Source organism: Centropristis striata, chromosome 9 (assembly GCF_030273125.1).
Source record: "Centropristis striata isolate RG_2023a ecotype Rhode Island chromosome 9, C.striata_1.0, whole genome shotgun sequence".
In the NCBI taxonomy this organism is placed as follows: Eukaryota; Metazoa; Chordata; class Actinopteri; order Perciformes; family Serranidae; genus Centropristis; species Centropristis striata.
The window spans coordinates 23,337,838-23,353,391 of record NC_081525.1 but is presented as its reverse complement, the minus strand read 5'-3'; the positions used below and the strand labels follow the sequence as shown (position 1 = coordinate 23,353,391).

Below are 15,554 nucleotides of genomic sequence, written 5' to 3'. Positions count from 1 at the left end.
CACACAGGCTGCCAAAACCACGTGGGGGTTTGTCCCCCTTCTTAAAGATGCAGAGCTTCATTTAAAATGTGTGAATTTTAGTCGTAAGCAGCCAGATATTGTAGGAAAGTTGCATTTTAAATGAACTTACTATCTTTGGACTCATTAATAGTGTGTTTGTACATACTTACTGAAGAATATGAATGTGTGTGCACATGCCTGTACCGAGACCACAGGGTTGGACATGTGCCGTGTGCTTGTCAGGTAAACAACATTAACCCTGTGTGCGCCCACAGGCTGATCATCTGTGCTCCCATGCTTGTTTACCTTGAGGCCTGGGTTGGCGATGAGCCTGGTGTTATCACTCAGGTAGGCGGTGTAGTGCTCCACCATGCGCTTTGTTTCTGGCTGACTGAGGTGCTCGTAGGGAGAGGAGAAACTACCAGCTGCCAACATCACTGTAGGGGATTCTGGGGAGGAGACAGAAAAAGGGACATTCAGAGATAATAATCAATGTTTTAGAGCTGACAGTGCATAAAAAGTATTTTTTGACTCATTCATTCAGTCATTTATTTATAGTTATATATTAGTTCAGTGCTGTTTTCTCACCAACTGTGGCAAGTTGTTTGAAGTGCAGGCAGGAGCTGGGCTGACCCAGCAGATCTAACCGGTGGTACAGTAGCTTGGAGCTGGGAGCTGTGTTCAGGTTCTTTAGATGCTTCACCGGGATCTCTGGCTGCACGTACACGATGCACAGGATAAAAGACGTGTCCTGAACCTAGATGATAAAAGACAAGAGTGGAGGATGAAGGCTCACCTCAAGATATCCGAACAAAAACAGTTTATATGGACGAGACATACCCGTTTTATCATATTCCAATAAAGTCTGAGGCAAAATCATTGCAGTTTTTCCTCATACGCCTATTGTATTTGAATATTTCTGCATACTGGGGTCCCTAAACACTCTTTGAATTGCATAAATTGAGTATGACTAGAAGGCTTAGACTCTTGTGGATTCAATGAGGCCAATTTTATTCATGTATGAAGATGTTAATCGTGGTAAAATTGGTCAAATTTAGCAACAAATCTGTGTATCATCACAAAGATTGCTGCAACAACTTATGAGGCATATTTGAGCGTGAGAACAATCTCATAACACATAGCTCATATGGAGGTATATGATGTTATACCTTAATGTTGAGATCAACTTATTTTGGCATCTACAAAAACTGTCCTTTAAGTGTGATTTTATGAATAAAATACTGTGTGTTGATTTCCAGTGCATGTCACCTCCATTATACTTGTACAGACTATAAACCAGGGACACTGTGACATTACACACACACTCCCTATCTGCTCTATTTTTCAGAGTTTACAGTCAAACTTCACAGCCATTATTTCATGGGCCGCAAGCATTTTTCCAGAGAAGATAAATGTGTCCAGCTAAACTTCTGTTTTCACCCCACTGATTCTAAATGAACTCCGCAGGGATAGCCTGGTCCCAAAATCTGACACTTTGATATTAAATAATGCAAAATGTCAAACAAACAGTTTTAGAAGCAGCTTCTGATACCTCAAGAGGAAGTGTGAAAATATTACCATAGCTGCCTATTAATAAGCTACATATTTAGATAAATTCTGGTCACAAAAACAAGAACATGATATACTCATAAAGGATTCCCCTAGAAATTATTTGTCCTACAAAAAGACAAAGGCATGGGAAACAGACTCTTCTCAAATTTTCTTTCTGGCCCAATTGACCAATTTTCTGGCTCTGGAAAGTTAATTTTAAAATACAGAGACAGCTGCCAAACTCACAAAAGGTGACGTGTTTGAACTCTTGCGCCTGTGTGCAAAAAAAACAACAAAAAAAACAACAAAATGTCAAAAGCTTTTAAAGAGTAAAAAAGTGAAAAGCTTAAATCGAGTGTGATATTTCTGCTCCTGCCAAAAATCTAAATGTCAGAAAGCAAAAAAGACTCAATATGGCGTGATGTTATTACTGTTCTGTTGCCATTTGTTCCTAAAACATGACACCTCTGGGCCGGAGAGGAAAAGCAGATTCGAAGGACAGACAGTTTCGGGGTGTGGGAGCACTTGGTTTTTATTGCACCGACTAATTTAAGGTGGCGGAGGTTTGGTGGAGACATGAAGGCTGGGAGCATAAATCTCTGTACTGCTTTTAGACAGTGGGACTGTAATGATAAAGAGCTATGGACAGAGATGGAAGAGATACAGAGAAAGTATATGAGATTGTCCCACCATGACAATGGCTCACTGGCACAGAGCCAAAGATACTCATTTGTCTGTGCTGAGTGCTTGTTCTGCTTCAAATATATGATTGTTTTACTCACATTTACTTGGCATTGAAATTAGGAAAAAAATGTATAATTCATCATTAGTTAAACACTTCTTTGTACCCTTGTGTTTTCTTTGTAGGGTTTTTCCACCGGAGGCAGATCCTGGCCGGTGTCCTGCCAGTGCCCAATTGCTAACGGTTCTTTGGTTTTCCACGGCCAAAGAGCCGGCTCCCGGCTGGGAAAACCGAGTTCCACAGCAGCACCAACTCTTTGCTGGTCTTGAACCGCGAACTGCTACATCAGGGGCTGGAGCCGGGGCTATCTGACCAACTCGGTACCATTGAAAGAGACCAACTAAAACATGTATCATTCATTTATCTGATTTCTTTAACTACAATGTGATTGATACGGGCTAGCGTTAGCATGCTAATGTTAGCCGGCAATCGATAGTGTGCTGGGGTTAGCGGGCTAGCAAGACAAAGACCAACTCAGTGCAGTTGAGAGAGACCAACTAAAACGTGTATCATTGATTTATTTGATTTGTTTATCTGCAATGTAATTGATATGGGCTAGCGGGCCAACGCTAGCCTGTATCAGTGTTAATAATGTATTCAGCTTTCAGAGTGATCAAGATGAGCAGCACACATGTGTTGTAGAGACAGGTAGTCTGCCATTGTCATTACACAGCTCTGGCTCTAAACCCCCCCCCCCCCGGGTCGAAAACCGCTATAAATGGACTCCTACCAGTTTCCAGGCGTAGCTGACGTTGTATGCATCTTTGCTGTTGTCCCGGAGTCGGTTGGTGTGCCAGGACAGAGAGGAGTTGACTGGGACAGATATGACCTGACTGCCCAGAGGAAGGCTGCAAAAAAATACACATAAATTATGCTATGTGCATATCAATTGGTGGAGGAATTCTTGTAATTTATTGTCATGTTTCACATCCTCTCCTACCTGAGGATGTTCTGCCGGACAACAGGGAATCCTGGGATGTTCTCGTAGTGGATGATGTCAGTGTGAAGGGGAGGCTCGGTCATCAGGTAGGGCCGTGTCAGTGACGGATGCATCAGGGTGTAACCTGGAGAATCAGACAACAAGTTGGAAAAAAATCATTAATAAGTGTTTGTATAAATTAAAACTAAAACAACAACCGCAGAGCATTTAAGAAAAACTGGATCTACATGTAAGACATAAGTTCTTGATCCCTGAGGGGAATTCTCTTTTTATTTTTACACATGCAGACCGAAATACACACAAACACATTAACCCATTGAAGCCTGGAAAGTGGATACGTCGTTTTGTAGTATTTGTATAAGCTCTCAAATACTTTTTGAATTTCATTTCTATCTGCTACAGAGACTGAAAAATCTATTATTTAGTAGAAATGTTGACACTTCTGTTGAATTTCCAGAAAAACTTCAGGTTTTAGGGGCTTATTTTAAAATCGCCCAGAGGTTTTACAGGCGTTTTAGGCCTCAATGGGTTAAAGTATGTCATGTAACTGCTGTGTGCCCTGGAAGAGAACAGGCACCTCTCCAGCCAACAGTCCACACTCTGTACTTGGTCCAGATGAGGACTTGAACTGGCGACCCTGTGGTTCATGAGCCAAGTCCCCAAAGGACAGAGCTACTGCCTCCCCAGAACGACCATTACATACCAGCAGGAAACTGCTACTGTATGGTCACTGTTCAGACAAGGGAAAGTCATATTGCACTACTCATGTCATTTCTATATTTCTACTAGCCTGGGTATACCCATACTGCCTTGCGCGCTCGATTTCATTTCGAACTGCGAAAGGGTCTGGCAACCACGGCCGTTTCTTAGCCCTGTTTTAGGGATCCAATCAGAGAACGGGGAGGGGCGGCAAGAGGATGACGCGTACTACTCGACAGATGGAAGCTTGTAGTTTTGTAGTTTTCCTACAGATCCAACATGGCTGCAGCAGACGCGAAACTCTCTTTGGATCTAGCTGTAGACAGTGTTTTAGATAGTTTAGAGCCAAAGTTTATTTTAAAAGAAGAACAACTTTTGGCTTTACACTCCTGTGTCACCACGAAAAAGGATGTTTTAGCCTTGCTTCCAACAGGATTTGACAAAAGCCTAACCTACCAACTAGCCCCGCTACCGCTCGCTGCTGTAACGCCGGTGATCTCGCTACGAGCCGGGGGACAGCGGAGCCGCCGAGAGACCCGCAGCAGCTTGTCTATTGCCCATAAAATCAGTGGATGTGTGTGGCTGAATGGCATGAGGGGAATAAGGCGTAAAAATAAATAATCTTGCAGAAAGCGAGAACTGGAGAAGCAAAGCAGCAAGCAACACTCTCTCACAGACACACACACACACCAACACTGCCGGTAGACTGTGAGCTGAAACTACAGAGCAGCCAGAGTCAGAACATGCTGCAGAAAAACGGTGCAGAAGCAGAAATTAACATTTTAGTCTCAAAGTAAAGATGGGCTAGTCTGGCTAGTCATCAATTTCTGTCGCTCTACTACGTCATCTGGTATAACTGATACGACTAGCTAAGAGCTACCTACAGACGCTTTTGATAGACATTTGTAGCACCCAATAAACGGCTCTGGAGGATCGTAAACCACACCTCCTCTACGGAGAAATTAATGGCTGGTTTCCAGACTAATCTCATTTGTGATTAGTCTGGCGTTAGCCTGGCTACATTTCGACAGTAATTTCTAAGGAAGTTTAGTTTCTAGTTCGGTTTTTGTGTTTTCTGTTTCTTAACAGGATAATGAAAAAACTACTCGCTCGATTTTCATGAAACTTGGTGGAAGAGTGTAGCATGGGCCATTAAATATTCGACTGGATCCGAATAATAGGCTGAATTATTTTTAATTGTTTCATATTAACGTTTGCAAGATAGGGCGTTTGTGTTGCATTCATGCTGTGTTGGAATAGTCTGACAATTAGTTCCAGATCATATTTCCTATTTTTCAAATAAAAACAACACATCTTGTTTGTAGGTTGTTAAAGGCTCTAAAGCTCATAAACACACTGAAGCTGGAGTGACTTTAAAACTCAAGGACAATCCAAGGAGCATGTGAATGCACCTTTGTCCTTAGAGGTCTGCTCTCACTGAGTGCTGTTCAAGTTGTTTATATGGATGAGTTTAAAGCCATTTGTAAACAATAGTTGAATATAATCATCTAAAAGCTGTTGATGGCACAATGCCGGAACATAACCAAAGTGGACGCTACTAATTTTCATGCTGCTCTCTTTCCAAAATCCTTAATTCCACTGAGAAAGAGCACAGCATCAGGCCCTCAAACTGTTCTAAATAAAATCAGTAGCGAACAGTACTCTGCTGGTGCAAAGGAGTGTACTGCTGTGATAAACACCGCTCTTAACAGCAGCAGTAATCATTTTGGGAGAGCCAAAAAGCCCTCAAGATACTAGACCAAAAGGCTGTCTGTTCTGGAAGAAGTAAACAAACACAATCATGTGTTTTTTTCCACACAGTTCTAATAAACTTTGAAAAAGAGAGTGTGTCGTTTGTGTGTTTCACACTGTTCAAAAAGAGAATCTATCCAATCCAGTCCTCTATTAGACGAGGCATCTCTATCCTCGGACAGCAAACTACAGCACATACATAAAGGGCCGTATACATAAAAGCATGTATAATCCAGTTTAGGTGCATCAACATACACTTACAAAAATATTTCCAACTCTTCTGCTATTTTTATTTCCAGGTCCGGAAGCTTCTTGTCAGCCGTGTATTTACCTAATTGTATTTACCTACACTATAATTGCTAGCAGATGATTTGAATGCCAGCTAATAACTTTAATGGGTCTCATTTGTCAATGTTTGCTGAGTTGCTGCACTAATAAGCATGGTGCAGTAACAGGCTATAATTTGGTGGCATATTTATTATTAGAATAACAAACATTTTAGATGGGAGAAAAAGAGACTTGTTGAATGCAGCAGCAGCAGAGGAGCAAAACTCACACAGCTGCAAGAATTCACTTATAATAATTGGGTTTAACAGTGAAAATTATGATGATTATGAACACTTATTTAGCCATTGGGGTGAGTAAACGTCTCTTAGTCTGCCCATGTTTTATGATTTGCTCTACTATACCTCTCTCCTCAATATTTCCCCTCTCCTTGACACGTTTCCCACCTGTTCTTCACTTTCTAAGCCCCACCCAAACTGATGCAACCTCTCATTTCAACCTCATCTTGTTCCAGCTTGTTTCGATCGCCCTTTCTTCTTGACTCCAATAGCTTGTTATGTGACCCTTATGACAAGTGAAAGTCAGATGGAGGGCAGGAAGTAATAAATCTATACACAGATGCAAATCAGAAACAGAGAAGAGGTGTATGAACCTGCACACAGCAGGTATCGTAAGAAAATTGGACACTTATAATGGATTTTGACCGGAGTTGAATTTATTGTCATTACAAACGACCTCGTCCTCCAGGCCTCCTTCTACACTATGGGCCAGAGTAAGCCTTAAAAGGGTCAAAAGGATTAGAACTTTTGTGTGGAAAAAGTGCACTTATGTATGACTTCATAGGCAAAGAAGCTATATGCACATCACTAAGTCAGAGACATCAAAACAGAAGTTTGGTTATCACCGTGTTTACTGCCAGTCATCGTTAGAGATACCTGCCTTTCAACTTAACTTTTAAACTTTTAGCCTAGCTTAATTTTCCTTTCGGCTTGGCATGTATTCAGTTTAGCTTGGGTCATTTGTATTATATAATAAAAGTAATAATAAACGATCCAATATTATAGATACAAAGTGACAATATTGATACATATCATCATCTCTAAGATATGCTTTTATTTTGAAATTCCCACTTTATATTCATTGTTGTTTTGTTTCATTTTTTTACATTTCAGTTTCAATTTTAAACACCTAGTTTTCAATTACTATCTTATTAGCTTGGCAAAAGGACATTGTTTCAGCCATTATTACTCAGCATACTAAAAATTATTCAATATGAAGTTATAGTGCCATATAAAAAAGCCCATTAATGTCCCTGCTCTCCAGGCCTACAGAGCACAACTTACCTGCTGCACAGCACCAGCGGTTTAGTCAAGACCCCCTCAGCTAAAGCCAAAACAAACCAAGAGCGGACATGAGCACTACCGCCCTGCGCTGTGGCAACGCACTGAGGCATGGCTCAACACGGAGTGAAATGCCAAAGAAGTGCCAGTGCTACCAAGAAGATGTCAATTAAGTGTAATAAGGGATAATGGCTGTGGAGGAAGTTGAAATAGACAAAATAACGTGTAATTCCACTTGTATATGAAACAAAAACACCAAAACACACTCTCCTCAACCGTTTGGAGTGCTTTCTGAGGCTGTGACTAATAAAGATTGATACCTCAAATACACACATAAATGTTTTGTAGACCACTGGAGTCTGCCTGACCTGTTGCAAAAAGATTTCTCCTGGTTGGTGCTTGTTTCATTTCTGGCTCAGTAATATTTTCTGCTGTGTTTGTTGTATTACCCAGAAGACCTGTTTTTATGCTCATGGAGAAAACTTTATTTAAAGAACAGAACAGTCTCCAAACACTGATGTTTATGTGAGTGACCACAAGTTAGAAAAGCCAGAATTTCCTGCTCTGCTTGTGGATTGATCAGTTCCACCTCGTCCATCTCTGTGTGACTGACCTTTATTGTCGATGAGGAACGTGTATGAAGCCAGGGAGTCTTGGTAGTAGGTGACATCCTCTAGGATGTAGGCCAGGTTCACATCCACCCCGACCACGCCCAGAAGCAGGTTACCAAAATAACATGGCCGGCTCACAGTCATAATAAACCCTGAAGAAAAAAAAGAACAAGAATCTTAGTAAAGTTGTTGTTGTTGAGCTCATTTCATTCTTCTTTCTTTCAGTAAAAGTGTTAAAGAAATAGTGACATGCTGGGAAACCAGCCAGTCAGTTTGCTAACTCATCACTAGGGATGTTTTAAAGAAACCTACCAACTCTATTAGCTATAACGTTAACGATCAATTCATCGATTAATCGCTATATTTCTATACATACTCCATTATGTGTAAAATCATGCATACATGGGCAAAATAATAATAATAATAATAATCGTTAACGTCAATGTTTTAGCTCCTGAAGAGGCATGAGGTTAGTTTTCACAGTAATTTTGCATTTTTAAGTGTGTATTGTGTTTAAATACGTTTCGGATAAAATTAAACCTCGTAATTCATGCTAGCAAGATTTGATACAGTAAGCTAGTTTTGCTCGAATTAATACTGTATTTCTGTGTTTTATAATTGTTATTGCAACTTTCAGTTTGCAAACTGTAGTTTTATCCAACTTAATTCTCAGCTCATTGGCTTATTGATGTACAGCCGCAGAACTGAACGCTCGGCCGTATTCCTTGGCTTTCAACCACGCATGAGACTCTGCTCTTGTTTTAGTGTTTTATGGCTTTCTTTTATTTATTGTTTTTTAATTGTTTTTAAAAAGCAATACAACTATTTATTTTAGTGTGTATTCCTGTTTTATTTATTTTATTGTTTCTTGTTTGCTTGTTTATGTACAGCACTTTGTTGCGGCTGTGGTTGTTTTAAAGTGCTCTACAAATAAAGTTGAGTTGAGTTTCAGTTCAGTGAGAACTGAATACACAGTCATAGCTAAAATTAAAAAATACACAGATCGATTAAAAATTCCACCTAATCGACCAAATTCTTAACAACTGCTAATCAATCATCGATTAATTACTCCCATCCCTACTCACCATCTCCCATGGGGTCAGAGTAGGGCAGGCTGAAGCGGGCCAGGTCGATCATGCGATTGGGCAGGTTAATGTAAAAGCGCCCCACTGTCGTCTCCAGGTTGCTCAGCTGGTTTAGCACCATCATGCTCCCCTTCACCACCGGCATCATGGAAGCTCCTGCTGATCCAGAAGAGAACGCCACAGAGGAGCGGTCTCGATCCGACATGCGGTCGACACCGTATTTCACAGAATTCTGCTCAGCGAGATCTCTCAGGAAGGCGAGCTCCTTTAGGCCTGTTACTCCCTCTGAAGGAAGAGGGAATGGGATAGAGAAATGGTTTAGGTTAGAGAAGGAGAGGTGAATTTGTTTAATATTATGAATCAGGTATATTCATAACAAAAAAATGTAACTGACAGCATGGCTGAAGTGGTTGAAAGGAGCTAAAAAGAGCCATCAGCTCTTCTCTAAAGAACACATGACTCCTATAATAAAAGGCAACCTGTTCTCTTTCCCCTCTAGCAGTAAAAAACAAAACTTTTAAGGAGCTGAAAAAAAGAAATCACACTCCTGCCACCAAACAGTGGCAGAAATCCTCATATATCTTTGAAATGGGATAAATAAACTTCACGCAGATCACGTGATTAAGCAGCAAGAGGCTTGTACTAATCAAAGCACATACCATACATTACCACACAGATTTTCCAAACCTATTTGGAATCAGCAAAGAGATTTCATACATGCATGCCCCGACTTGTGAACCTGCGTCATGATCTCTATAAGCTTTATTCATTCAGTCCCATACATCTGCCAAACAATTGTTGTCTGTGAAGCTCGGAGATCATAACATGAATAAATCTCTCATCACTTTAAAGAAAATATGCAGCTGAGTCTTTAATGCACTCTGCAGTCTCGATCTTTCCAGGCTTCATAAGGTCATTTAAAGGGGAATGGATAACCATGGCTGGCTCCCTTCAGCTGTCACCTGCAACATTTGGCATCCCACAATCTATTGGGAAGGATAGAGCGCAGAGTGTCTGCCAGTATCCAATCATTGACTGGATTACTGCAGAATCCCTTTTTAATGCCAGGGCTCTGCCGATCATCACGCTGGGCGACTGACGGGGGGCAATGTCGTCATGGGTGGCAATGTCAAACCAACACAAAGGAGAAAGTCTGCTGACAGCGCAGGTTTCTCTTCATTTTCCCACTCTTATTTCTAGGATTGGAATATTTTCTAAAAATTTTGAAACCTGGTTGTTGTAGGCTGAGGAACCCTTAAACTTAAACTATCTTATTAGCTTGGCACAAGGACATTATTTCAGGCATTATTACTCAGCAAACTAAAAATGATTCAATATGTAGTTATGGTTCCATATAAAAAAGCCCATTAATGTCCCTGCTCTCCAGGCCTACAGAGCACAACTAACTACCTACTGTGATATCAGTAAATATTGCCTTGTTGTTCAGAGAATCAATATAATATTGAATCATGGTGATTTATATCCCCAGTGATTAAGTCAAGAAAATACAGCGAAATGCAAAATACAGCGATTAATATGCAGGCAATGATTGACATATGGGGTTAAAACCATTCTCTAGCTGACAGTTTGTGCAGCAGGTTATTCAGGCTACCATATGCAGTTTTGGTGAGGGAGGTGGGCATCTCATCCACACACATAATACTGTGCATTATACTGCCAAGGGACTGCTGATCTCCTTGAACAATCAGCACTTCACATTTGGCAGGGGATACAGGGAATAAGACCCACACACCCACAGTGGGCCTTTCAGCTGTGTGCAACAGCATCAGCAACAAAACAAATGTTTTTTTGGATATGCAATGCTAATAAACTCAGAGGACGATAGATTTCTGCATCCTTTTCATCATGGAGCTCTTTAAACAGCCAAGGTCCTCTGTCAGTCACACACACAGTGAGCAGCACGCCCTTTGAAGTCTCACTCTCTCCTCTCTTAGATGTAGCTAATTTCCATTCTCAGATGCAAAAACGATTTGTATTAATGGTGGACTAATGCATGCACAGCAGAGGTGAGTGTATGTGTGTGTGTGTGTGTGTGTTTGTTGCAGAGGGAGGTGGGAATCGGAGGAGGCAGATGGATGGACAAGGACAATAAAAGAGGAAAAGGAAGCATACACACCAACACACACACAGAGAAAAAAAAAGCCTTTGAGGTTTCTGAGCACCTCTCTAACCTTCAGTCTTCTCATCAACACATTGTGCCCAAGAACATAGAGAAAGGATGTATGACACACAGAAACAGCTCCCAGTAGAGTCAAAAACAATGAAGATATAGATATGCGCAAAACAAGAAAAAATAAAATCTAAATGAGAGTGGAAAATATGTAACTGATTGAAAAAAGGCAAAATATTGCTAACAATTAACAGTTCTGTGCTTTATTTAAAAGAAAAAAAGAATGTAATATATTTCAGCTTTATGCTGTTCTAAATTCCAAACTAAAACAATGTAGAAATATGGTCCCTCAAATCTTAATTCACTGGTTTGCTTTGGGATGATTTTTTAATATAAAAAAATAAAATTGGACTCAAAAAATGGACAGTGAAATCTATGTGATAATGGTATTCTAAAAATTCCATTTGCATTTATTTTCACCTTCACTGTTAAAAAAAAAAGGTTGAGTAGTAGATATGATTGACCTACCATTCATGAGAGCATATGTGAGGATCATGACTGAGTTGTTGAGGTGTCGGTTCTCCTCTCTGACCACACTGAGTGTCGCTCTCTTCTCCTGCTCTGATGACTCTCGAGACGTGATACCAGACGACAGGTAGATGATCACCATGTCTGTGGCTGAGAGAAGACAGAAGATCAAACTAAATGACAGTTTATAGTGTTGTACAAAAAGCTCATGAAATGTATGCACAAGAGCTGAACTTGATCTCCGTGGCACACAGACAACTGTGCTATCTCCTAATATGCAGCAACTCCACAATTTCTTACTCCGTTTGCAGATACTGCTGGTGTTTCGGAGCAGCTGGAAGGCCTTCTGGAAGCCCGCTGCGTGCTGTGTGGCTCCATCAGACGCCTTGATGTTGGAGATGAAGGTGCTCATCTTCCTCTTGGTCTCACTGGTGGCTGGAGACAGCAAACTCTTATAGCACTGGTCCAGAGAACAGGAGCGAACCGTCTCTGCCACTGACAAGATGGAGATCTGGAGAGGAGTGATAATGAGAGAAGTTATTGTCTTTTTTGATTTTCCAGAGCATGTAATCCTATCTACGACAAAACCAAGCAGCGGGTCTGAAAGGCATGTTTTCTTTTAAAAAAAAAGTTTTTAAATCCCACCGATCAAAATTACACAATTTATCATAGCCAGAAATTGTAAAAATTTGAAAATTATCTTCTGATTTTTGACAGTGCTTGAATGGATAATTTTATTCTCCTTTAATTCTGCCACAAACAGTTTGCACTAACCAGATGCTGTAAAAAACATTAAAATCTGCACTCTTAAGTGCAACTGGGAAGACATTAATGCTTCACCTGAGAGCAACACTCACGTGACAAAAATTCTGTAAAACTTCAACTGAACTGCAGGCTGTTTACACAGAGCAGAGGGGAGAGGACAAGAGAGGTTAAAAGTAGAGGTTGTAAAATGTTTCATACAATTTTTTTATTATAATTTTGGTACATCTGTGGGCACTTGTGTATATAATTTGTTTTCCCCCCATTTAAAAAAAAATATCAAAGAAAATTAAACTTGCAATGATTGGGCTGTTTCCAAAGAGTAGCAGGACTAACACTCTGGCCACTTTATTATGTACACCTATTCAACTGCTTGTTAATGTGAGTATATACAGGTGTATCTCAATAAATTAGAATATCATAGAAAAGTTTATTCATGTCAGTAATTCATAAAGTGGAAATAACACATTATATAGATCCATTACACAAAGAATGAAACTTTTCATGTCTTCATTTATTTAATTTCTTCTAATTGTAATGATTATGGCTTACATTCAATGAAGAGCTAAAATTCAGTGTCTCAAAAAATGTGAATATTACAAAAGACCAATTTTAAAAAGTATGTTTAATATGGAAATGTTGGCCTCTGAAAAGTATGCCCATCTATATGCACTCAATACTTGGTTGAGGCTATTTGACTTGAACTACTGAAATGGACTTTTTCATCATATTCTAATGTTTTGAGATGCACCTGTATATGTACTCAGTGAATAAAATGTGACAGGAGCAAAAGACGTTCTGACTCCTTGGGCTTCAAAGGGTAATTAGGCAAGGTGAGGGAAAGGGTCTTCTTCCTTCACTTTCACTAACCTTATCATGTTCATCTACGGCATTAAGGATAACCAGTGCCGAGTCCCTGGCGATCTGAAGCTGGGTGTCAGTTACAGACGCTCCGTGGTCCACCATCACCACGATGTGTTTAGACTGGGGACGCACCGCAGACACGTACACAGGCCTGTGGAAATACACACACAAATACACACAAACATTGATGTAATCCAAGACGATATTAGCATATACTGTCAAAACATTTGTACAGTGATCATATAATGTTAGTGTTTTTATGCATAGGAGTAAGTGATTGAAAACTCTTCAACTGTCTCACGTATCTGCTAACTAAACATTACATCTTTATCTTCCACCCTTCCCTCACCACGTCAGAGTTTTCTTTTCTTGTCCAGTCTGCCCTCAGCTACAGTTTTCACAAGAGACCCCTTTCCCTTTACTGTTATTTTTGGTAGAGGTTCAACACCTCCATGCCGTCATTGCAGAGTTATTTATCTAAAACCATATGTGCATGACTTCCTACAGCTACATGAGAAACCTTCAAGCATCATAGGTTGTAAAAGGAATTTTACTTTTCGGTTAATGCTTATGTTTTGCATTAAAAAATAAGATTTAATATTTTAATAAGCTTTTCAGGCCTTGTAGGAACATAGTAAAGTAACATAATAAGTTCCCTGCAAAACCATGACAGTCCCACCCAAAAAGAGATAAACATGACATCATCACGAGCACTAAGGGACTCTGTTGGTTTGGTGTTAATACAAAAGTAGTTTTAAATCTATTTTTTGAGGTATATTTCAATATTTGGTGTTAATGTGCACATATTATCAGCTTGGTGAGGTTCAGAGGGTAGGGGGGTCAGTGCCTGTGCGTGTGTGGTCTGCTGGACAAGGAGAGACTAACACAGGGTGGACAAGGGGACTGATGTACTCACAAAGCCTCATTCACACTTGAAGCAAGCCAAGTAACGTCATTTCTTTCATGGCTGTATGCCAGCTCACTGACTTGAACAACCAGAAAAAAGGACATGGTTTTTTTTTAAAAAAGAGAGAGAGACAGCCGAGGCTAAAATGCAGAAGGAACCAAGACAGAGACAAAAGAATTTAGGAAGAAAAGACGAGAGAGGGAAAGAGACATCATTCAGCCGTGGCCACAAAAAAACCCACAACACTGGAGGTGTGAAATTCCAACAGGCTTTAGTGGTACAGAGCCACATTCCTGCCAGGGGCATGTGTGGTCAGGGTGTGCGAGGGCGGCATGCCATCAACATGCCCTCTGGGCCACCCCAGAGCAACTGACAGAGAGGAGGGGGGAGCAGGAGGAGGAGGAGGGGGAGGTGGGTGAGGGCAGGAACAGGTTGATGTGGTTTTGACGTCAGCAAGCCTGTTGTGATACTTTGCCAGGTGAGTGAGATCTGTTGAGAAATTGTGTGTCTGGCAGCAACTTTGAGCCTGATGTTAAAAGAAAACCCAAATATTAAACTAAAAGGAGAAGTTGGTGTTTACCTGCTGCGGTGCTCATAGCTTCCCTTGCACTGGAACTTGTGGGCAGGGAAGACCGTGAAGATGCCCTCCTCGGAGCTGAAGTACTGCCACTTTATCCCCGGGTTAGACTTCAGGTTGTCTGCCAATACTGTAGAAAGGGAACAGAAAGCATGTTAAACAAAAGTGGGATAAACGGGTAAGAGAGAGAGAGAGAGGATAAAGATCAAGGAAGCAAAGGGTGGAATGAAAGATGGGATAACACATGAGTAAGTAAGCAGTTCAGTACTTCTGAGAGTTTCTCTTTGTGTAGATTTAACCTTAAATGTCACAACCTCTTTCAGGAGGGAGACTGTTCAAGTTCAGGGGTCAACTGAGATTCCTGTGAATCAGAGTGGGTGAGAGAAACCACTCACATGACGAGATCAGTCCTAAAAACCCACTTCACATGATCACATATTGTGGTAATCCTCGTGATTTTTTATTAAATTTCTTAGGCTGTGTTTGGAATTTGTGCTGTTAATGACCTGGAAAGACCTTCGAAACACTGTGTAAAAGACTGGACAAAACATCCATTTAAGAACTGCCACACAACTCAGTGCAGTATAACCCATGTCCTTTATTCGGTCGTATGTTCACTACTTCCCAAACACATGCATTTCTGTTAAAGTGTTACTATTCTTATATAGTATCGGTTTTAGCAGAAATGCATGTGTTTGGGACGTATTGAGCAACATTTAAGACTGACAGAAGTTTTCAATTCATCAGTCCATTTTTGGATTCTTTGTTAGCTGTGGAGGC

General features: G+C 40.6%; 1 protein-coding gene across 1 annotated transcript in view; it reads right to left on the bottom strand.

The window, feature by feature from the left end:
• The window catches only part of cachd1 (cache domain containing 1), a 104,778-nt gene that overhangs the window by 25,232 nt on the left and 63,992 nt on the right, over positions 1 to 15,554 (bottom strand). The window contains exons 5-14 of the mRNA XM_059340924.1: positions 14,778 to 14,904; positions 13,297 to 13,441; positions 11,965 to 12,175; positions 11,665 to 11,814; positions 9,006 to 9,290; positions 7,923 to 8,072; positions 3,234 to 3,357; positions 3,024 to 3,141; positions 589 to 757; positions 307 to 449 (exon numbers count right to left, since the gene is read on the bottom strand). Coding sequence (XP_059196907.1) covers positions 307 to 449; positions 589 to 757; positions 3,024 to 3,141; positions 3,234 to 3,357; positions 7,923 to 8,072; positions 9,006 to 9,290; positions 11,665 to 11,814; positions 11,965 to 12,175; positions 13,297 to 13,441; positions 14,778 to 14,904 — 1,622 coding nt within the window. The remainder of the gene's footprint in view (positions 1 to 306; positions 450 to 588; positions 758 to 3,023; positions 3,142 to 3,233; positions 3,358 to 7,922; positions 8,073 to 9,005; positions 9,291 to 11,664; positions 11,815 to 11,964; positions 12,176 to 13,296; positions 13,442 to 14,777; positions 14,905 to 15,554) is intronic.